Source organism: Microcebus murinus, chromosome 11 (assembly GCF_040939455.1).
Source record: "Microcebus murinus isolate Inina chromosome 11, M.murinus_Inina_mat1.0, whole genome shotgun sequence".
In the NCBI taxonomy this organism is placed as follows: domain Eukaryota; kingdom Metazoa; phylum Chordata; class Mammalia; order Primates; family Cheirogaleidae; genus Microcebus; species Microcebus murinus.
The window spans coordinates 45,023,739-45,048,780 of NC_134114.1; the positions used below are offsets into that span (position 1 = coordinate 45,023,739).

General features: G+C 35.0%; 1 protein-coding gene and 1 pseudogene across 1 annotated transcript in view; one reads left to right on the top strand and one right to left on the bottom strand.

The window, feature by feature from the left end:
* The window catches only part of IPO11 (importin 11), a 197,985-nt gene that overhangs the window by 120,959 nt on the left and 51,984 nt on the right, over positions 1–25,042 (top strand). Inside the window, exons 27-28 of the mRNA XM_012784031.3 lie at positions 1,454–1,567; positions 13,034–13,155. Coding sequence (XP_012639485.1) covers positions 1,454–1,567; positions 13,034–13,155 — 236 coding nt within the window. The remainder of the gene's footprint in view (positions 1–1,453; positions 1,568–13,033; positions 13,156–25,042) is intronic.
* Positions 23,440–23,767, bottom strand: LOC142873730 (large ribosomal subunit protein eL42-like; annotated as a pseudogene).

Consider the following 25,042-nt stretch of genomic DNA (forward strand, 5'->3'; position numbering starts at 1 on the left):
TTTTTTAGAGCATTTTTTGTGAAACCATGGATAAGTTAAAAATTCATGTTGTTTTGAATATGAGTTCCATCGTGGAACCAGTGTAGCCCAGACAGCTTGAAATATCAAAGAAGTGTTTGCAAAGGATGTGGCTGGTGAACTCACAGTACGTTGATAGTTTGAGATGTTCCATTCTGGTGATTTTAATCTTGAAAATGAGCCACATGAGCAACCTTGAGACCAAAGCGGATAATGGTGAGCTGAAAGCTGTAGTGGAAGCGAATCCATCTCAGCCTACATGTGAATTAGCAGGAAGGTTTGATGTTATTATTCCAACAATATTGGACCATTTGCAACAAATAGACAAGGTAAAGAAGCTGGATAGATGGGTTCTGCATGAATTAAAATGAGTGTCAGAAGAGAAATTGTCTCAAAGCGTACCTCTTTGTAGTCACGGCATAAGGCAAACCATTTGTATGCCGTATTGTTACATGTGATGAAAATGGATTCTTTTTGAAAATCAGAGCGTTTGGCACAATGGTTGAATAAAGATGAAGTGCCAAAATACAATCCCAAACTGAATATTCCTCCAAAAAACTAATGGTGTCTGTTTGGTGGTCCAGTGCTGGTATTATCCCCTACAGCTTCATGAAACTTGGTCAGTCGATTGCAATCAATTGGATGAAATGATGAGGACATTTGTGATTAACAACCAAGATTGGTCAAGAGAGGCCAGTCCTCTTACAAGACAACACTGGATCACTGTTGCACAAACAATACTGCTCAAACCATAGAAGGTGGACTTGGACACTTTGTCATCACCATATTTAGCAGACCTTGTACCAACTGACTGCCACTTCTTCCAGGCTTTGGACCACTTCTTTCATAGAAAAATATTCAGTTTTCAACAAGCTATGGAAAACACCTTTTGCGATGTCATCACTACTTGTTCTCTAGGCTTCTTTGCTGCTGACATAAATAAGCTAGCATTAAGGTGGCAAAACTGTGTCAAGAGTTTAGGTGTATACTTTGATTTATTGTACTGCTTCTTATTTGAAATATAATAAACTGCACTTTTGATGCAAAATCGGACGTTTCATATTTAACAACCTGATATTAAACCAGTGGTTATTTTCTAAGTTCAGCTCTTTAAAAAATACATTAACTGTGTATGTTAGGAGCATTTAAAGTAATATAAATATGAAATTGATAAATTTATTTCTTATATACACATATATATAATATTAATACATATACAGTCTATATAAATTTATTTAGTACACATAATCCATATATGCATTTAGTACATCAGAACTCAGCCACTATTGGCAGTTCATTGTAAAGAGAAGTAATATGGAGGAGAATATTGTTATTTTATATACCTGTTGATTGTTACAATTTCAATGATTATTTATTATTGTTCATACTTGTACCATAACAAAATTTTACATGTGCTATATTTTGATTGTGCCAGAGGTATCCTGTAGTGATGTCCACCTATCTTGGAGTTATGGGTCGAGTCCTACTACAAAATGCCAGCTTCTTCTCTTCACTTCTTAATGAGATGGCACATAAGTTTAATCAGGAGGTAAGAACCAATATACTTACATATAAGGAACTGTTTATCCAGCTATCACTTGGAAATATCTGATGAAATAGTGACCCTTTGTAAAAGTCCTTTTGTAGTATTTAGTAATTTTTTTGTGCTCATAATTTGAGGTAGAAGAATGAAAAAGGAATTTGTAAATGGCAATTGAAATTTTTACGTCTTGTTCTTGCTCAAAATAGGTGATTTTATTCTTCAAATCATAGAATTTTGATTTATTTATGCTTGTAATTTTTCTTTATTGATGCATAATCTGAACAGGGATATTTTGCCTATAATAATGTACTGTCTTTGTTTCATTCCTTTAATGAAGTTATTTTTAATGCCACAGATTGAGAGAGTTTCCATTCTAATAATTGTGAAAAAAGACCATTTCAGCAAAGGTTTATTTAAAAAAAAAAATTATAGGTGTGACAATTAATAGAGTAAGTTTGGAATAGGTTTTTAGGTGAGTTGGTTACTTGAGACTAATATACATGAAGAGCCAATAAGATTTTTATTTTAAGACATTAATCTGCTAAGATTTGTGAGCTATAAAAGAGTGGTCTTGACCAGTATCTCTAGAATGGAAACAATTCATGAGATTTTTTTTAGAACAGATATAACTATTTCTAATACAAGGAAATCCATTATAATTATACAAATTTATAGTTAGATAAATTATGTTATACTTTAAAATAACTGAAAGAGTGGAATTGAAATGTTACTGATACAAAGAAATGACAAATGCTTGAGGTGATTGATATCCCAATTACCCTGATTTGATTAGTACACATTGTATGCCTGTATCAGAACATGATACATGTTATTCTGTAAGTACATACAACTATTATGTACCCATAATAATTAAAAATAAAAAATTTAAGAAAAAAATGATTGTCAGAGGGGCATAAAACCAGTTTGAGGGGCATTTGGGGAGCTCTCCTAAAAAGAGGGTAGAAGAATTAAGGTGGTCCTCTGACGAGAGGAGAATGAGTTTCCACACAGGGGCTCTGCAGCTGATCATTCTCCATCTGCTACCACCAACATATATCTTATAATATAGGAAAATACATTTTTAAAACCAAATATTGGTTTATTAAAAGCATTGAATCATCAAAAAAAACCCACAATGAGATCATCTCATACCTGTTATTAATAGAATGACTATTATCAAACAGAAAAAAAATAACAAATACTGGCAAGGATGTGGAGAAAAGGACATTCATACACCATTGGTGGGAATGTAAACAAATGCAGCCATTATGGAGATTCCTCAAAATAAACAGAACTACCACATGATCCAGAAATCTCACTACTGGATATATATCCATAGGAAATGAAATCAATGTGTCAAAGAGATAGTTGCACCCTCATGTTTATTCCAACATAATTCTTAATAGCCAAGACATGGAATCAACCTAAATGCCCATTGATAAAGAAAATGGGATGTATAAATACATAATGGAAAGCTATTCAGCCATAAATAAGAATAAAATCTTATCATTCACAGCAACATGGATGAGCCTAGAGGACATTATGTTAAATGAAAGAAGCCAGGAGCAGGAAGATAAGCCACATATTCTCACTTGTATGCAGAAGCTAAAAAACCTTCATCTCATAGAAAAATATAGAGTAGAATAGTGGCTACTAGAGGGTAAGGGAAAGGGAAGATAGGAAGAAATTGGTTAAAAGATACAAAATTACAGCTAGATAGGAGGAATAAGTTCTAGGATTCCTCCCTGCTACCATTCTTAGTTGCTAGTAACCCTCATTCTACTTGCTGTCTTCATGAGATTGTTTTAATATTTAGCTCCTACATATGAGTGAGAACATGTGAGATTTGTCTTTCTGTGCTTGGCTTGTTTCATTTAACATAATATTCTCCATTTTCATCCATGTTGTTGCAAATGTCAGCGTTTCATTCTTTTTTGTGATTATATAATATTCTATTTTGTATATATACCACAATTTCTTTATCCATTCATCCACTAATGGACACTTAGGTTGATTCCATATCTTCGCTGTTGTGAATAGTGCTGCAATAAACATGGAAGTGCAGGTATCTTTTCAATAAATTGATTTCCTTTCTTTTAGATATATACCTAGCAGTGGGATTGCTGGGTTATATGGTAGTTCTATTTTTAGTTTTTTGAGGAACCTCCTACTCTTCTCCATAGTGGTTGCACTAATTTACATTTCCACCAACAGTGTACAAGGGTTCTTTCTCCATATCCTCACCAGCATTCATTATTGCCTGTCTTTGATAAAAACCATTTTAACTGGGGTGAGATGATATCTCATTGTAGTTTTGATTTGCATTTCTCTGGCGACTAATGATGTTGAGCATTTTTTCATATACATTTTGGCCATTTGTATGTCTTCTTTTGAGAAATTTCTATTCAGATTATTGACCCATTTTTCCCCCAACTCCTAAGTGGAACCAGATGGCCCATTCTTTAATGGTATTGTTACTATTATTACTACTTTGCTATTGAGTTGTTTGAATTCCTTGTACATTTTCAATATTAATCTCTTGCCAGAGTTTTAGTTTGCAAATATGTTCTCTCATTCTATAGGTTGTCTTTTCACTTGCTGTCTTTGCTGTGTAGCTTTTTAGGTTAGTATAATCCCATTTGTCTATGTTTGTTTTTGGCTGTGCCTTTGAGTCTTATTCATAAAATCTTCTTTCAGTTCAGTGTACTGAAGCGCTTGCCCTATATTTTCTTTTAGTGGTTTTATAGTTTCAGGTCCTATATTTTAAGTCTTTAATCCATGTAGAGTTGATTCTTGTATATGGTGAGAGATAGGGGTCTAGTTTCATTCTTCTACATACGGATATCCAGTTTTCCTAGCACCATTTTATCCATTTATTGAAGAGACTGTCTATTCTCCAATTTATGTTCTCAGCACCTTTGTTGACTAAGTGTGTAGATTTATTTCTGTGTTCTTTATTCTGTTTCATTGTTCTGTGTCTCTTTTTATGCCACTGTCATGCTATTTTGGTTGCCATAGCTTTTTAATATATTTGAATTTTGGTAGTGTGATACGTCCTGCTTTATTTTGCTCAGGATTGCTTTGGCTATTCATAGTCTTTTGTGGTTCCATACAAATTTTAGTATTTTTTTCTCTTTATGTGAAGAATGTCATTGGTATTTTGATAACAATTGCATTGACTCTGTAGATTGCTTTGGGTAGTACAGTCATTTTAACAATATTAATTCTTCCAGTTCATGAACATGGTAGTTCATTGTATTTTTTTTATGTCTTCTTTAATTTTCTGATATCTTAAAAAATTTTTTTTTAATTTTAGCATATTATGGGGGTACAAGTGTTAAAGTTACATATATTGCCCCTCCCATAAGAGCTTTAAGCGTGTCCATCCCCCAAACGTTGTGCATCTTACTCGTTGTGTTTGTATATACCCATCCCTTCCTCCCCCTAATATCTTTTAATTAAGAAAAATAAGTATCATGGAGATCCACGTGAACATTGGATCTGATTAAATCTGAATGCATTCTAAGTACAATATTAAATCACTTAAATGTAATTTAAACATAGATATTATTCTTTGGGCTGCCATTACCTTTAAAATATTATATCATAATACATAAAAATAGTAGTTCTTCTTGGGCAATTCTAATAGCTTAGCTTTTGCTTGTCATATAATTAAAGCACCATGGAGGGTTGCTCCAGTCACCCATTGGTAACTTCCAAGGCAAACACAATTTAAAGTTTCTTTGATTTTGGTATCACTCCTGAAACAACATACTGTCATTTGTCCTTTGCCTGCAGCTTGCTCCCCTAGTCTTAGACTTTCCTCTCTCTCCCCCTCCTCCTCTCTCTTTTTTTAACTGAAATTCCTTTTGAATTTTTGTTTGGTAGCTTCTTTACAAAGCTTCTACTTGGGTGGGGGTGGGGGGGCTCAGTATTCTTAAGTTAGATTTATTCAAATGCCCAGCCCTTTCTAAAGTCCTTTGGTGCATAAGCAACCTATCTCCTTGAATACCTTGGTTCTCTCCTGTCTCACCTAGATCCCCTTTGAATCCTTGGCCTCACTAGTGTGTGTCCCTCCTTGTATCATCTAAACATTACCCTCACTGATTGTGTATCCATATAACAACTCTGGGGTGGGTGGTCAGCAGCCCTGTCTTCCTTAGCAACATAAAATATGCCTGTGGCCTCTCCTTTCCTATTGACACATTGTTTGTTTCGCCAGGAAGTCAGTAACAGAAATATAAGGGAAATAATTTTATGCCTCCATCTCTATGCTAGTGGGGTAATCTTGACCTTATAATACCTATTTCCCCATTCTTTTCTTCCCAATTCTATATCGTTCTTGTATCAATACTTCATGGTACTGATGCCCAGAATACATTAATTCCCAGAATGCTCTGGTGTTGTTTTTGATTAGACATTTGGTCTTATTAATTGGACAGCTGGTGTGATATCTGTCTGTCACATTACACTGATGAGGTTTGACTGGTTCATAAAATTTCTGCACTGGCCATACTCCCAACAGTGGCCGAAAAGAACTCTCAGCCCTCTATTCTCTGCTTTCCCCAGGCTTTTACTTTTCCTTCTCTGCCTCCACCATCTATTCTTCGCTTTATTTGTTGGGCTAGATTCATATTAAGTCAACTGGAACGTTATACCAAGGCTTAATGTACTGTAGTTTTAAAGGTGTGTTCTGAACCCCTGTTATACTAGTTTTAAATTCTCCACCCCAAAGCTGATATTCAGCTGATATGTGTCAATGTGGTCAGTTGTTAAAATAGTGACATAGGTCCCACTAATTATCAAGTAGCATAAAAATGACCTTGATATGTCCTATGATTAATAGTAAATGTTCTAGTACGAAAAAGTTTATCATTTCTTTTAAGTATTGTAAACAAATCTTTTGAATTTGCAGGGGTACAGTGAAAAAAATGTCAGTAATAAACTGCAATTTAGAACATCTTCTGATATTTTGAAGAATTTAAAGTCTACAGCACCTTATAAATATATATATATACATATATACATATATGTTCAGTGCAGACTAAGAAAAAGTAATCTTTATTCTTGGAATGAAAACAAAAATATTGTAGTTTATTATTGGTAGCAAGACAAAATTTGGATGCAAAGGTGCTCAAGAGTTGTATCATTAAAAGTTGAAGTTTCTAAATATATTTCATCTGAATTCCAGGCATGTTCTATTAAAATTTCTGGCAAAAGTTAAGAATATTTGCAGTAGTCAGTGAAGAAGAAATGTAAAGCAGCATCATGAATTCACAGTACACAGTTAAGTGTCTGAAATAAACACAGTTTTTAACTGTCAAAATTATAAAAAATATTTGGAAAACTAACATTGGTATTTTTTGAATACTATGTAGTTTTAATAGATTATTTTAAGGAATGAAATATTTACTAGAAACTTCAAAAAACTAATATTGGTATGAGACTGTTATTACATTCTAGGTTTGTTTTCCACCTTTTAGAAAACATGCAGGTATACCTGGGAGACATTGTAGGTTTGGTTCACGACCACCACACAAAGTGAATATTGCAATAAAGTGAATCAATCACACAAGTTTTTATTAAGTGCACAATAGCATGGTGTCTGAAATAATAGTGTATACACCTTAATTAAAATTACTTTATTGCTAAAAAAATCTTAATGATCACCTGAGCCTTTAGTGGGTTATAATCGTTTTGCTGGTAGAGGGTCTTGCCTCAATATTGTCTGCTTCTGACTGATCAGGGTGGTTGCTGAAGTTGGGGTGGCTGTGACAATTTTTTGAAATAAGACAACAGTGAAGTTTGCTGCACTGATTGATTCCTTCATGAAAGATTTCTCTGTAGCATGTGAGGCTATTTGATAGCATTTGACCCACAGTAGAGCTTCTATCCAAATTGGAGTCAATCCTATCAAACCCTCTAGCTGCTTCACCAACTAAATTTATATAATTTTTAAATCCTTTGTTGTCATTCCAACAGTGTTGCCAGCATCTTTACCAGAAGTAGATTCCATCTCTCAAAAAACCACTTTTTTTTCTCATTCACATAAAACAACTAAGGACTTCAAATTTTATCGTGAGATTGCAATAATTTAGTCACATCTTCAAGCTTCATTTCTAAGTCGAGTGTTCTTGCCATTTCCACCACACCTGCAGTTCCTTTCTCCACTGAAGTTTTGAACTTAAAGTCATCCATGAGGATTAGAATCAACTTCTTCCAAACTCTTGCTAATATTGATTTTATTTACCTCCTCTCACGAATCATGACCCTTCTTAATGGCATCTGGAATGGTTAATGGTTAATGGAAAACCTCCCAGAAGGTTTTCTGTTTACTTTGCCCACATCTATGAGAGGAATCACTATCTACATTAGCATTATCCTTAAGAAATATATTTCTTTTTTTTTTTATTTCAGCATATTATGGGGGTACAAATGTTAAGGTTACATATATTGCCCTTCCCCCCACCCCGAGTCAGAGCTTCAAGCGTGCCCATCCCCCAGATGGTCCACATCGCACTCATTATGTATGTATATGCCCATCCTTTCCTACCCCCTCACTAACTGCTGGACACCTGATAAATGTTATTCCTGTATGTCCACTTAGATGTTGATCAGTGAAACCAATTTGCTGGTGAGTACATGTGGTGCTTATTTTTCCATTCTTGGGAGGATACTTCACTTAGTAGAATGGGTTCTAGCTCTAGCCAGGAAAATACAAGAGGTGCTATATCACCAGTTGTTTCTTATAGCTGAGTAGTACTCCATGGTATACATATACCACATTTTATTAATTCACTCATGTATTGATGGGCACTTGCTTGCACAGCTTTGCAATTGTGAATTGTGCTGCTATAAACATTCGAGTGGAGGTGTCTTTTCTATAGAATGTCTTTTGTTCTTTGGGGTAGATGCCCAGTAATGGGATTGCTGGATCAAATGGTAGATCCACTTGTATCACTTTAAAGTATCTCTGTATTGCTTTCCACAGAGGTTGAATCAGTTTGCAGTCCCACCAGCAATGTATGAGTGTTCCTATCTCTCCGCATCCATGCCAATATTTATTGTTTTGGGACTTGTTAATAAAGGTCATTCTCACTTGAGACAAGTGAAATCTCATTGTGGTTTTGGTTTGCATTTCCCTGATGATTAGAGATGTTGAGCATTTTTTCATATGTTTGTTGGCCATTCTTCTGTCTGCTTTTGGAAAGTTTCTGTTCACTTTTTGATAGGGTTGTTTGATTTTTCCTTGCTGATTTTCCTGAGTTCTAAATAGATTCTAGTTATCAGTCCTTTATCGGATGTGTAGCTTGCGAAAATTTTCTCCCATTCTGTGGGTTGTCTGTTTGCTCTCATGACTGTTTCTTTGGCTTTTTAATTTGATCAGGTCCCATTTATTTTTGTTGTTGCTGTGATTGCCTTTGGGGTCTTCTTCATAAATTCTTTGCCTTAGGCCAATGTATAGAAGATTATTTCCAATGTTTTCCTCTAGGATTCTAATAGTTTCACACTTTAGGTTTAAGTCTGTTACCCACTGTGAGTTGATTTTTGTGAGAGGTGAAAGGTGTGGATCCTGTTCCAGTCTTCTACATGTGGGTATCCAGTTTTCCCAGCACCATTTATTGATAAAGATTCTTTCCCCCAGTGTATGTTTTTGTCTGCTTCGTCAAAGATTAGATGGGTATATGAGGATGGTTTTATATCTGAGTTCTCTGTTCTGTTCCACTGATCAATGTCCCTGTTCTTGTGCCAAAACCAAGCTGTTTTAATTACTATAGCCTTGTAAACAGAAACAAAAACAAAGACCATATGATCCTCTCAGTAGACGCAGAAAAAGCATTTGACAAAATTCAACACCCTTTTATGATAAGAATGCTTAACAAAATAGGCATAGATGGGGCTTACCTAAAAATGATACAAGCCATATATGACAAACCCACAGCCAACATCGTACTGAATGGGGAAAAATTGAAAGCATTCTCACTTAGAACTAGAACAAGGCAAGGCTGCCCACCATCTCCACTTCTATTCAACATAGTGCTGGAAGTCCTTGCTACAGCAGTCAGATAAGAGAGTGGAATTAAGGGCATCCAAATGGGAACAGAGGAGATCAAACTCTCACTCTCTGCTGATGATATGATATTTAGAAAACCCCAAGTAATATTTTGAAAGGAATATTTTTTTCTGAGTAGTAGATCTTAACATTCAGCTTAAAATGCTCAGTAAACTGTGCTGTAAACAGATGTACCGTCATCCAGGCTTTGTTTTTCCTCTCACTTATAGAGTACAAGCAAAGTAGATTGAGCAACATTTTTAAGGGCCTTAGGACTTTGGGAATGGTAAATGAGCATTGACTTCAACTTAAAGTCACCAGCTGCCTTTGCCTCTAACAAGAGAGTCAGCCTGTCTTTTGAAGCAAGATATTGACTTTTCCTGTCAATTATAAAAGTTATAAAAGTCCTAGGTGGCATCTTCTTCCAATATAAGGCTGTTTCATCTGCATTGAAAATCTGTTATTTAGTATAGCCACCTTCATCAATGGTCTTAGCTACATCTTCTGGATAACTTGTTGCAGCTTCTTCATCAGCACTTGCTGCTTCACCTTGCATATTATTGCAGATGGCTGCTTTCCTTAAATCTCGTGAACCGTCATCTACTGTCTGCAACCTTTTCTTCTCTAGCTTTCCCACCTCTCTCAGTCTTCCTAGTATTGAAGAGTTAGGGCCTTGCTCTGGGTTAAGCTTTGGCTTAAGGGAACACCGTGGCTGATTTGATCTACCCATACCACTGAAACTTTCTCTATATCAACACTAAGTCTCTTTTGCTTTCTTAATATTCATATGTTCATTGGAATAGCACTTTTAGTTTCTTCAAGGGCTTTTTTTTTGCTTTTACAACTTGGTTAACTGTTTGGTTCAAGAGACTTGTGTTGGCTTTTGACATGCCTTCTTCACTAACCTTAGTTATTGCTAGCTTTTAATTTAAAATGAGAGATGTGGGACTCTTCACTTGAACACTTAGAGACCATTTTATGGTTATTAATTGGCCTAATTTTAATATTGTTAGGCGTCAGAGAATAGAGAGGCTCAAGGAGAGGGAAAGAGACAGAGGAACTGCTGGTTGGTGGAACAGTTGTGACGCATACATTTATCGATTAGGTTAGCTGTTTTATATTGGTGTGGTTTGGGGTGCCCTCAAGCAATTGCAATAGTAACATCAAAGATCAAAGGCCTGTGTGGTGGCTCTAACCTGTAATACCAGTGCTTTGGGAGGCTGAGGTGGGAGGATTGCTTGAATCCAGCAGTTCAAGACCAGCCTTGTAAACACAGTGAGATCCCCATCTCTACATAAAATTAAAAAAAAAAATCAACTTGGCGTGGTAGTTGTGCCCTATATTCTTAGCTACTTGGGTGGTCGAGGTGGGAGTATTGCTTGAGCCCAAGAGTTCAAGTGGTTACAGTGAGCTATGATAATGCCACTGCACTCTTGCTGGGCAACAGAACAAGACCTAGTCTCTTTAAAAGAAAAAAAAATCACTGATTGTAGATCACTGTAACAGATATAATAATAATTTTATTTATTTATAACTTATACCTGTTTTGTTTATTACAAAAATATTTAATAAACAACAGCACATAATAGTGAGCTTGGGGAAGCTTGAATTAAAAAAATAATTAGAATACAAGGGGTTAGCAAGCTTTATCTGTAAAAAGCCAGTTAGTAAATGTTTTAGGTTTTGTGAGCCATACGGTCTCATTTGCAACTAGACACAAATCAGTCATAAACAATATGTAAACAAATGGGCATGGATGCATTCTAATATAAAATTTTTGCATAATATTCACAACCTGAATTATTACTATTACATGCTGAGTATCCCTTGTCTGAAATGCATAGGACCAGAAGTATTCCACATTATATATTTTGGAATATTTGCATATACTAAGCAGTTGAGCATCCCTAATTAGAAAACCTAAAATCCAAAATAAAATTTGACTATTTTGAAATATGTCTGTGCTGACATTTTTATTTTTATTGCATATCATGATTGCATTTTTATTTCAGATATATTAATATAGATTCAGTTTTTTTTTTCAGCATATTATGGGGGTACAAATGTTTAGGTTATGTGTGGTGCCTTTTCCTCCCTTCCCCTCCCCAGAGTCAGCTTCAAGTGTGTCCATTCACCAGATGGTATGCATTACATTCATTGCATTTTTATTTCAGCTATATTAATGTAGATTCAGTTTTATATATTACATTTTAATGATAACTTGATATTTGTTTTTATAATGGTTATGAGGCCTTAAAATTTTGCCTACTAGATATTAATTATAGTAAACCTCTATACCATTTATTTACAAATTAAATATGATATGAAGACAGCATGGTATAAAACAGAAGTTACCAAACTGTCTTGATTCATTGTACCTTTAGTGCCAAGAAATATTTTCGCAGTGCCTTTAGGCCAAAAGAAATTCTATAAAAGCAAACCCTAAGATGCGCTTTCAATCTATGTGGTCCACTTTCCATCTAAGTGATCAGTATGCTTGGTTGTGTGTTACTTTATAGATCTAAGCTGTATCGGTCAGGGTTCTCCAGAGACAGAACCAGTAGAGTAGGTGTGGTGTGGGGGAGTGTTACTAAAGAATTGGCTTGTGGGGGCTGGTAAGTCTGAATTTTGTAAGGAGGACTGGAAACTCAGGCAGGATTTCTATGTTAGTTTTGATACAAAATTTCATCTTTCCTGGGAATACTACTATTGCTTTTAAGGCCTTCAACCAATTGAATGAAGTCCAGCTACATTATCTAGGGTAATCTTTTTTACTTAAAGTTAACTCATTGTGAATGTTAATGACATCTACAAGATACTTCCACAGCAGCATCTAGACTAGTGTTTGACCAAAAAAGTGGGTACCTTAGCTTAGCTGACACATAAAATTAATCATCACACTAATTCTGTATTATGTTGATTTATTTTAGCTTTATTTTTAACATAGCATACACATGTCTTAGAAAATGATTCATTTGTTTTCCTTTGAAATTTTGCAGTTTGGGGTTGCAACCTATCCTCTCCTCTGAGAGTAGCAGCAAATCAGTCCAGCAAATTATCGAACATTGAACAGTAATTATCCAACTCAATAAACTGTAAATACAAGTTGACAATTTTGGAAAATCCACTTTTTTTTAAGTATACCTGATTGGTGATTTGAAATGACTAAATGAAAAGACTAAAATCACTCATTGGATACATAGGTATTTTGAATAAGCTCACAGAATTAATTAGAGTCAATTTCTGGTTTTGCTCAAATTATCCCTTGCCAGCTCAAGGCTTGCTCCAAATTCAGGTATTCCAGTTATATTTTTTGCTGTCATTGAACTTTGGCCATGACGTAAAAGGCCTTTAACAATACCAATCCAGAAGTAAATAGCATTTCAAATATTTTGGGATGCCTCTTCCTCTTGTTTCAGATGGACCAGCTTTTGGGAAATATGATTGAAATGTGGGTTGATCGAATGGACAACATTACCCAGCCAGAAAGAAGAAAACTTTCAGCTTTGGCTTTGCTTTCTCTTCTGCCATCTGATAATAGGTGAGGAAATGTTTTCTTAAAATTCATTTCTTTAAAGCATCAAAAAGTTAATGCTATTTCTGGCTACCAGTGTTGTGGTGTGTTACTGGGCAGTATTGATTTTGTACATTTGGATGCTAATTTTGTTAGTAGTTAATGATGTGGCATGTAATTAAATATCTAATATTTCAAAGTCAGTAGCACTTCACAAGAGCTATTGGATAAGTATGGTAACTCAAGAGTTTTGTTAAATAATTTTGTTTTCTTTTTATTTTGGATTATTTCTAATGAATCTTACAAGTAGTCTTTTTCTCCTTAAAAATTATCATTTCCGTAAAAACAAATACAAAATGCTTTGATTTGATCATTTAAAGAATATCTGTTTTCTTTGTTTTAATCCCTGCTTTTGTGGAGTTTGGCATTATATACCCTTTTTGTACTTTTTGTTTGTTTTTGTAAACTTTATTTGACAATCGGTGATTAGTTCTCATCCATGTTGTGTAGATTTATGAAAATGGTGACAAGTATATAGGTAACCAACATATAGAGCTTGATTGGTGAATCTTTATCTTCATTACTTTTTTTTTTTTTTTTTTTTGAGACAGAGTCTCACTTTGTTGCCCCAGGCTAGAGTGAGTGCCATGGCGTCAGCCTGGCTCACAGCAACCTCAATCTCCTGGGCTCAGCGATCCTACTGCCTCAGCCTCCCGAGTAGCTGGGACTACAGGCATGTGCCACCATGCCCGGCTAATTTTTTTTTTTTTTTGTATATATATATTTTTAGTTGGTCAATTAATTTCTTTCTATTTTTGGTAGAGACGGGGTCTCGCCCAGGCTGGTTTCGAACTCCTGACCTTGAGCAATCCGCCCGCCTTGGCCTCCCAAAGTGCTAGGATTACAGGCGTGAGCCACCGCGCCCGGCCATCTTCATTACTTTTTCTGAACAACTGCTCATAGATACAATATGGAATTCCTTATTCCTTTGCCCCAGTCAGTTTTGTTGAGCCTTGTATCAATGCACACATCTGGAGTCCTCCTCTTTTTTGTGGCAAATTCGAGATTTTTTTTTTGGTATCCAAGGGACTTGCTTCTTGAAGGCCATTTCATGGGTATACTTTTTAAACATCTCACGGGTAGACAGTTTTTGGTGCTTTTAATTGTGAAGGCTTAAAAGCAGGCCGGAAGACTTGATACTTTGTGAGAAGCATGATGGTAATATATTAGATCTTTATGTCTTAGGGAATTTTTTGAACATACACATTCTAGTGGTACAGTAGTGACATAAGCCCAATTAGTTTTAGGCATCATTATTGTTCTTTATGCGTTATTTACTTCTTGGTAATTAGGATTAAGAACATAGGCAATTATTTTGTCTGAACACCATAACAGTAGATAATAGTTACGAAATGCTATATGCTTTGCTAAGTGCTAAGATAATGTTTATATCTCATTTAATCCTTGAAACAGTCCCATGGTGTATAGGCATGATTATCTTCCTTCTTCCAAAGCAAACAAGTGCTTAAAAAATGTTAAGTAACATTTCTAAGATAAGACATGTGGCACATGAATATGGTATGGGTTATTCCTGATTCCTTTAGCCCAGTCATCTTTGTTGAGCTTCATACCATGTGGCATGGCATAGGCTAAATTTGAAAACCTGGGCACCTTAGTAAATGTCATGACTTCTGTTTTAACCATCAAGTGATATTGCATCCTGGGTGGACAAGCACAAGACAAACAGATTTCCTCACTATGAATTGGAGCGGCATCTTATTTATTTTTGGAAACCAAATTTAATCCACCTATGTTTTAACTTATTGCTGTTTTTCTTTCTCTTAGTGGGAAAACAGTGATTTGGGAATTATTTAGGCTTTTAACATTGAAATATTAAAAAACAGTCCTTGGCAGTAGTCAGCACTCTGTAAACAAATTAATGAATGGAAAAAAATAGGATTGATAATGCATGTTAGAATTTTTTGTAACATCAAGTACTGAGATTATTGGGAGAAAGCTATAAATGGCACAGGATAAGTATAGAAAGATATAAATTTAAATATATATTTAATATATAAAATATAATTAAATATATATTTAATATATAACATATATAATATATATTAAATATATAAATTGTATCAAAAGCATATTTGTTTTACATTTTTCATAAGTATACTGTTTGCTTCAGTATTTAATTTTATGTAAGTGTGTGGTTCAGAAATAGTTTTGATACATAAATTATTGAAATTTAATACAGGTTGAGTGTCTCTTATTTGAAATGTTTGGGACCAGGAGTGTTTTGAATTTTAGATTTTTTTTGGATGTTGGAATTTTTGCATATATATAATGAAATATCTTGGGGATAAGACCCAAGTCTAAACAGGAAATTTATTTGCATCATACACACTGTACATACATAGCCTGAAGGTGATTTTATACATGTTTTTATTAATATTGTATATGAAACAAAGTACTTATTTATGAATTTTACTTGGGTGGGGGCTGGTACTGGGTTTCAAGATCATGTTTTCTATGTACTTCCTTCACCTTTGCCCAAACAGAAGGAGTCTCTCTCCACACTTTGCTTTCTATGGTTGGGGAGAAATAACAAAAGCAGTGCCCTGGCCACTGCAATTGTCATGCTGGGTTGCACCTGAAATCTGTGGCCTCTCAGAGCAGTGCAGGACCCAGGCTCACCCAAGGACTGTCATTGCTATAGCCTACTGCCACTGAAATTTATTCAGGGTCTAAGGCCACTTTAGTCAGCCAGCATTGAAGTGGTCTGAGACTCAGGTTCATCCTCTCAGGGTGGCGGATTCCCTTCTGGCCCAGGGCAGGTCTAGGAGCTCTGTCCATGGGTACTGGCCTGTAATCAGGGACCATGGATTTCGACTGGGTGCTGTGTTTTACTAGCTGCTGGCTTGGCCAGTACTGGATTCCAAGGAAAAGTTTCATACATACTTCCCTCTCCCCCTCCACCAACCAGGCAGATTCTCTCACTGCACTGTACTGCCTGGACTTGGGGGTGGTATAGGCAATGCAAGACTGTCTTTTCTACCCTCTTCCATGTGTCTTTTCTTATTCTTATGTCCAAACCAGGTACTGTGATCTCTCACCTAGTTTCTTTAGCTCTTCTGAAGCTGTTTTCTTGTGTAGATGTTTGTTCATATTGATGTTCCGGCAGGAGAATGATTGCTGGAAGATTCTGTTTCACCATCTTGATCCTCCTTCTCTCTCAATAGTTGCTTGTTTTGTTGTTTTTTCTCAAGCTATAACTTGAACTTATTTCCAACCTTTTTTGTGTTATCTGACTACATAGTGATTTGTGGAAAGGGGCAGTGAAGTAACAAGGGGAAAGTTGTTTAGAAATTTTATTTTGTCATAGTTGACTGTAAAATGAACAGTCTTCCTGGGATATATTGAGTGGTAACTATTTCTCTTTCTTTTATTTTTGTGTAAGGAAAATAGAAACATGAATAAGATTACTGATTACTTTGAAGTTTCAGTATCTCAAATGTTGAGGTTTTTGCTCCCCAACCACCTTTTGAACATGTGGTTTACAAGGGGATAGATATCCTTAGAAATTCAAAAGAATGTCTTTGGTTTATGCATGTTTTCCTTCTTTATATGTAATCTAATGCAATTTGTAGTAATTTTTGGTTCTGATCATTTCAGTTCAACTGGGGTAAAAAAACTCTCTTTGATTCAGCTTTTAATGTTTTTATTTTTTAACTAAATTATGCATATGTATCTTTTGGTTCTTGTGAATGTATTGACTGGTTTTCTTCCCAGGCATAATTTGAGTAAGATACCTATTTTTGAACTGGTTAATATTCATAAACTGAATTTTGTTAGCTTTAATCTGCCAGAAGCTGGAGGGTATAGGAAAGTTTTAGGAAGATGAACAGTTGGTACCACAATTACATGTTCACTGCCTTCATCTGTATACAAAGCAGTCTTATGAAAAAGAGGTAAATTATTAATTCCTAGGGTTGTTGATTTTTAATTGAAGGGTTATAATCATATATATATATTTTTTTAAAGCTTCTGACAGCCCTTTGGAAATCAATCGTCCAAAAAACTGTTCTGTACTTTTTGATGTATTTTGACATGTTTCCATCCTCCCACATTAGGATTTGAAAGGAAACTATTTTCATTTTATTTCTAATACAAATTTACTTTACACTTGAAAGATAAATTTAGAACTAAACTGCTTTGATATCAACCTTAAGATGCTAACTAAAACAGCAAATATTCAGCGGTGTTTTTAAGTAGTTGTTATGTGCTAGGTCACCATGCTGTCCATTGAGGACACATCCCACTTCACCTTTAGGATAGATTATTGTTCATTGCACCCTGGCATCCTAGAACAACAACTATTTGCATCTTCTAACTCCTGTCCTAACTACTTAGGAAAGTTCCTGAATACTTGTGAATCTGGGACTGCATTCTCAATGCTTTCCTTGCATCTAGGAGCAGTGCCTTGTCTGCAAATTAGATAAAGGCTTCTGACAAACTGTTTTCATATGTGACAGTCATATTACAGACACTGAGTAACCTTAACTAATCACCAGCCATTGTATAACAGCCACCTTTTAAATGTATCACCCAGAAAACTAAACTGTGATCAAATAAGATTACTTTGATGTTCCAGGACCTCAAACTGCTTTAGAATGAGAGTAAGAGAAGTGTCTGAATGAAAATGTGATATTGGGTCCAGATCCTCAAAGTGGTTGAAGCCATATGGAAAAATCATTGTTATAGATTAGCTAGCTCCAACAAGGGGACAAAAACATAAGAATAGAAAAAGTACTCATAGGCATAAAATTATGAATCTTGTGTACTTTTTTGTTTTTCCTATGTAAAAAATCTGGGTGAATGTCACATGTCATTCCTTCATAGACTGGGGAATATTTTTTTTTGGATATTCTTTACCTTGAGGTTTTGCTTTCATTCTGTCAAGGATCTCAGAGAGAAAAAGATGCAGTAAGATGGAAATTAGAGCTAGATTTGGCTTCAGGTGCATGTTGTACTATTTGTGTGACATTGGACTAGTTTTCCCTCTTTGGGCCTCAGTTTTCTCATGTATCAAATGGGAGTCAGTGATACCAGCTAGCACCTGTGGGTTATTAGGAGGATAAATTGGAGAATCTGTATATAATGTCTATTAAAGTGTTGAGTGAATATGATTACTCAGTAAATAATTGTTACTACTATCAATCATTTTGACCAACTGTGTGATGTACTAACTTGTCTGGCAGGTACATATCCTTTTTTGGAGGCTTTCTCACATTCATCCACTTTACATGTGAATGAGGAAAGTGATAACAAGAAGTAAATAATAACTAATAGAGCTCATAATTTGTGCCAGTCTTTATATATAAGATGATTTTCATATACATCTTACTTGATTTTGTCAACAGTTCTATGGGAGGTGGACATTATTTAACTCTTTTAAAACACGTAATCAAGGCTAATTACCTACCCAAAGTCAAGTAACAAGCTGAAATTCAAATCTAGTCTGTCTAACTCCAATATCTATAATTTCAGGATGTGAATCACCTTAAATAATGCTATTTTTTCTCATTTTCATATTATACAGTCTGTTTTTAATATTTCTAAGTCATTTTCATTAGTCTGATCAAGTTGTATAAAGTGAGATCATAATACTAGATATTTCATTATTAAAGTAAGGTACTTCTTACTTTAAGGAATAACAAACCATTCTTTATGTCCTCTCTCTAAAGATGAAATGCATTTATTACAAAAGTAATTTTTGAGATTCTCTAATTTAGAAAATACTATGCTAAATTACTTGGAGACATAGCGTTAAACAAAGTTAACAAAATTCAAGCTCTCAAGCTCATGGAACTTACATGAGCTAGTTGGAGAGGTAGTCATTAAAAACATTACCAGACAGGCCAAAAGTCCTTCAGTTGCTGAATGTGGTACATCCACACAATGGAGTACTACTCAGCAATACAAAACAGCATTCTGTATTCCATTCTAGACAACAATCTTATCTCTCTTATCTCAGTTATCAACAAATACAAACCTTCATGATTTTCATGAAGTTCATACCCATAAAACCCAGGTGTGATTTTCCACTAAAAGAAATCACAAGTGACTTGTTTCTAAGTCTGAAGCATAGAGTACAAAATGAATTTGAGATAGCCAGAAAGCAAGAGAGTAATCAAAGACTAATGAAATTTTTATGTCAAAAAAGATAAAGGAGCCAACATAAAGGGATTCCCATTGGCTAAGGTTGGGACAATTTGGACATTAAAAGGAAAAACTTTAACTGGTAATCATTTAATTAATTCAGTATATAAAATCTAAGAATCTATAATAGTTTTTTTTAAAAAATCATCATTGGAGATAACTGTTAATCCAATTCCTTAACAGGAATTGTAATTTGGGGTTACTAAAGTGCTCAGATTTCTCTATCATGTGTTGTTCTTTTGGATGTTCATACCTGTACTTTCTGATATGATATGATATAAAATATGCAGCACCACATATGAAGTGTTCTTCCCAAAATTATTTACCTATAATATTAATCAAGGCTTTAGAGTTAGTTTCCAATTAGCAACAAATATAGTAAAGAAACAAATGAACAGATATAGTGAAACAATCAGACAAGTACAACTACCCTTATCTTTCTAAAGGTCAATATGGAGCAGGGAAATGATGGGGGGATTGTTCTAGATTAAAAGAGACCTAGGAAACTAATATTCACACCCAGTTATTGACCCTTTATTGGATCTTCATTTTTTAAATAACAAGGGATATAAATGACATTTAGGAAACAATTAGGGAAACTTGATTATAGATGGGATGTTAAATGACTTTAGGGAATTTTTGTCAGTTTTGGTAGTTGTAATAATTGTCTAGTGATCGTATAAGAGGAAGATTCCTTAATTTTTGGAGATTTATGCTGTACACATGACAGGCAAAATATAATTTGAGTTCAGAAAAAATAAACACACAATTATGAAGCACAAATAGCAAAATATTAACAGTTGAAACTATGGAGAAAGTATACAGGTGTTTATTGTACTATCTTTTCTACTGTAGGTGTGAAATTTTTCATAAGTAACCAAAAATAAAGTTTGTGTTCTGTTTAGAATAAGAAGTCTAATGAAGGGATAGAAGTTTACTACATGAATTTAGTAAGTGTCAAGTTGGTAAGATTGGAAATCTAAAAAAAATTAAACAAGTGAATATTGAAAGACTCAGGCTTCATATGGAATAGCTGGTATGTAGACCTTTACAGTGGGAGCAGACAGTTTAGCTTTGAGGAATTACATCTCCTTGTTATACTCTGAAAAAGATCTGATTTACAGAAAAGATAAGAGAAGGGTTTCTCAAATCATTAAAGGATAAAGCAGGCCAGGTGTGGTGGCTCACGCCTGTAATCCTAGCACTCTGGGAGGCCGAGGCGGGTAGATTGCTCAAGGTCAGGAGTTCGAAACCAGCCTGAGCGAGACCCTGTCTCTACTAAAAATAGAAAGAAATTAATTGGCCAACTAATATATACAGAAAAAAATTAGCCAGGCATGGTGGCGCATGCCTGTAGTCCTAGCTACTCGGGAGGCTGAGGTAGTAGGATCGCTTAAGCCCAGGAGATTGAGGTTGCTGTGAGCTAGGACGCCACGGCACTCACTCTAGCCTGGGCAACAAAGTGAGACTCTGTGTCCAAAAAAAGGGGATAAAGCAGACTAAAGATTTCTGAATACTTAAACTGTCTTTAAGATGAAAACTGAAGAAAAGGATATAGTTATTGCGTAAAACATATCAATTACTCAAATTCCTGAAACTGAGAACTACAGAATATGTAGATGTATATCTTGAAGATTTGTAGGACATATAGAAAAGCAATGCAACTCATGGAAAGCATAATTAGGTTCTAGTCTTAAGTTAGGAGAGCTATTCTACCTGTCGCCTTAAAATATTTTTAATAGCTGAACTCAGTGGCTTACTCCTGTAATCCTATCCCTTTGGGAGGCTGAGGCAGGAGGATCACTTGAGCCCAGGAGTTCAAGACCAGCTTGAGCAACATAGTGAGACATGGAGGCATGTGCCTAGCATGGTGGTGCATGCCTGTAGTCCCAGCTACTTGAGAGACCGAGGCAGGAGGATTACTTGAGCCAGGAGTTTGAGGTTACAGTGAGCTACAATCTAACCACTGTACTCCAGCCAGGGCAACTGAATAAGACCCTGTCTCTGAAAAAAAGAAAGTTGCCTTAGGGGGGTTGTTTAGGTTAATATTTAGTGATGAACTTTCCTTCCATCTCTGAGTGTTCATTCAGCTTATTACTTTGGATATTTGCTAATAAAGTCCCTGATCCTCAGGACAGGCCATTTCATTGTAGGGCTTCTTCTTAACAATAGCTATTTGTTAGATAAGTATTAATATTATCCTCAGAATCCCAACAAGTAACTCCCAAATCTATTCTCTTAACTTCACATGCTAGTTAGTCCCTGTTTTCAGTACAGTTTTCATTTGTGTATGTTTATCCATTTCATAATGTCTTTTAAAACAAGAAAAAAACCAATTTCACAAAGGTTATCTATAGTAATTAGGAGAGACTTTATCACAGACTTATTATGTTGTCTTTTAGGCTCATTAATCCTTCGTTTCTTCCTCCTTGTGTGTGTGTGCGCGCATGTATAAAACCATAGGAGTTATGATAACCTGGAAATTGGTAATATAAGCATGAAATAAGAACCATCCAAGTGGAAGGAATATGCAGAAATAGGAAATTTTAATGTAGTTCAGATCTGAAATTACTAAACTGTCTCAGCAAAACCCAGAAAGTGGTTGATAGGGACAGAGGAGAGATTATTTAATGGTTCCATTTACTGTTCTTTACAATGTAAAACTATACTGATATACAACAGAGAATTTTATCATCAGCAATGGGGATGGTACCTAATATTGTCTATAGAAATAGAGTGTTGCTTCTCAAAAGGAACAGACTTCAAGAAGTTAAAAATGTTCTGGTAAAGTCATGGTAGGGGGAATGATGAATTATGTTCATTGAAAATGTCCAAGTGGCAATACATCCTTAGGAAGGCTCACTTTGTTTTTAAATCGCTGAAGTCACAGGCATAGTTGAAATTTTATGCTTCTCATGCATAGTTTATTTTTTCATTCTCATTAGTAGATCTGCAGCTAAAAATTTCTTAGTTGATTTTCTTGTTGACAGTTGAGCAAATAGAGAGGTTTTTTGTTTTTGTTTTTGCTTTTTTTTACTGTTTTGCCATGCTGTAGAAGCACAAAATTTGTTTCTATTTTTAGGTATACCTTAAAAACTTAGAAATGGAGGCATATCCTGACAGGAATGCATATGGAGAAATTTTAGATGGAAATTCATAGCTACTATCATATGATATTTATATTTAGAAATTATTTCTGAATTTTAAAAACATTGGAAGGACAGTACAAAGAACGCACATGTAACCTTTATGCAGAATCACCTATTTGTTAGTTTTACCCTAGTTTTTTACTTGTATGCACACATTGTCAGAGAGAGAGAGATTGTATTTTCTGAACCATTTGCATCTATCTTGCCTTTTACCCCTCAGTATATCAGTTTAGAATCAAGTATTACATTTAGTTGTCTTGTAGTTTTTTACTTTGTAATGTGATTTCCTCAGTCTTTCTGTTTCTCTTGTGACTAATATTTTTAAAGAATTTAGTCCTTTAATCTACCCATCTTCCCTTTGCCTTTCCGTCTTTGTCTCCCTCCCATCCTGTCTCCCCCTGCTCCCACCCCCAACAGAATAGAATGTTCCGCCTTTGTGGTTTGGTATTTTCTTATGGTTAGATTCAGGTTATGCACCCCTCCTTGGAATATTGCATAAGTGATGTTGTATCCTTCCTGTAATATCATATCCAGAGGCACTTGGTGTTCACTTATTTCTTACTGATGATGTTAATGCTCATCAAGGTGTTACCTGATTCCTCTACTATGTAGTTACTGTTTGTTTTCTTGCAACTAGTAAGCAATCTGTATTGAGATATAGTACTTCCCCTCATTAAAATTTCTCTCCTACTTTGAACAAAATGATAATTTTTAAAATGGTTTGCTGGATTATTTTTTAATTGAAAATTCCATTTCACATTTTGGTTCTTTTGATTTTAGGTCCATAAATACCTTTTAAGGTCTGTAAGATCAGTAACTGTTAGGGAAATCATTCTCCCCTCCCCCCAAGAGTTTATTCCCTCCCCAAAGACCAATGACAACCAAATGAAGTAATTAACATAACCTCAAGATTTTATTGTCTTCACAATAAAACAAAAGATGCTTAGAACTGGATCACTTGGCCCTTTCTCTTCTTATCTCCTCCCAGTTCAAAAATGCTTACATCTCTAAATAGCCAGCATTCTCTTAGATCTGCAGTTGGACTCCACACACTTATGCCTTAGCACAGTCTTCTTTGTAGTTTTAGCCTTTTTCCGGAAAATCTGCTTAGTTTGCCCACCATAGCCACTCTGCTTCCAATCATAATGCCGCTTTCCCTGGGTGTACAGAGAATCCTTGCCCTTCTTGTATTATGTCACTTTGTGGGGTTGGTGCTTGCCACATTTCTTACAGAAAGTCTGGCGGGTTTTAGGAACATTCACCATATTTGCGTGCGCACTATGGGCAATGAAAGGGAAATCATTCTTTATGTGTAAACCAATTTTATTTGCCTTATATATAGATGCTGTATAGCTAAATACATATTGATGCTATATATTTAAAAGATGCTATTAATAATAGAGCAGCTGTTCTGTTAGTTATGCATTTTTGTTTATGTAAGGGCAGAATCTGAATGGAAAAGAGAATAGATGTGTGTTAATACCTGAGGCAGTTATGGTTATGAGGAGCCATTTTGGTGTCTTATTACAGAGCAAAATAAAAATGTCAGAATTCATATTGGGAAGAATAATTACACACCGAAGATAATGTGGAGATGTAACACAACATGTTACAAGAATTAAAACTCATGAGAAGACTTTATACTACCTAAATAAAATGAATTGCTATGAAATAATAATCCTCAGTCAAAGCACAGGGAAATGTACCTTCCAGTGAGTACAGTGGAAAGTCAGGAAATTCAAATCCTAATCTAAAACCTGAGTGGCCATTTTTACCACTCAGATATCACTAATTACATATGTACTGTTTATATGTAATTAGTGATATGATCACAACAAGTAAGATGAGAGGTCTCTGAGTTGCATTCCTGCATCTACCATATTGAGTTTCCATGGTTTTCTCTAGTGGTAATCACTTATCTATAAGAGCAGTAACTCCTAGATGATCAGAAAGGCTAAGCTGTGTTTTGCTAGATATTGAAAGATTGAAATTTTTACATCAACCTGAGAATTACAGTGCACTATTTAGATTTAGTTGTTTTACTACAGTCCCTTTAATTTAGTTTTGCTCAGTTTTTACAATATAAGAAATATGAGATTCATTTTATTGTCATTTTTTCCTTAATATAATTTTCTAAAACTTTTACTTCTAAGATCTAGTTGACTGCTTTGGGTATTAATATTTCTGGAATGGAGGACTAAGTTAATTAATACTTGATTTTATTACCTTGTGGTTTTTTCCCTTTTAATTTCTATTTTGATTTTAGCAGACTCTTTCTCTGACTTTTTCCTAACTGTGTAAGTTGTGTAGTGCTACTGAAAAATCCATGGGACAGACATACTTCATTTCACTTTGTATGTTATTGAAAATACTAAAGAAAATGGACTTGAGAAACTAAGCCCCTACCTCTAATTCATGTCATTTCTGTAATTTATTTTATTTTCCGTTTCTTTATACATAAAATAGCAATAACAATAGCCAAGCACAAAGGATAGTTGTAAAAATCAGACATCATTTTGATAAAGATCTGCTATTCAGTA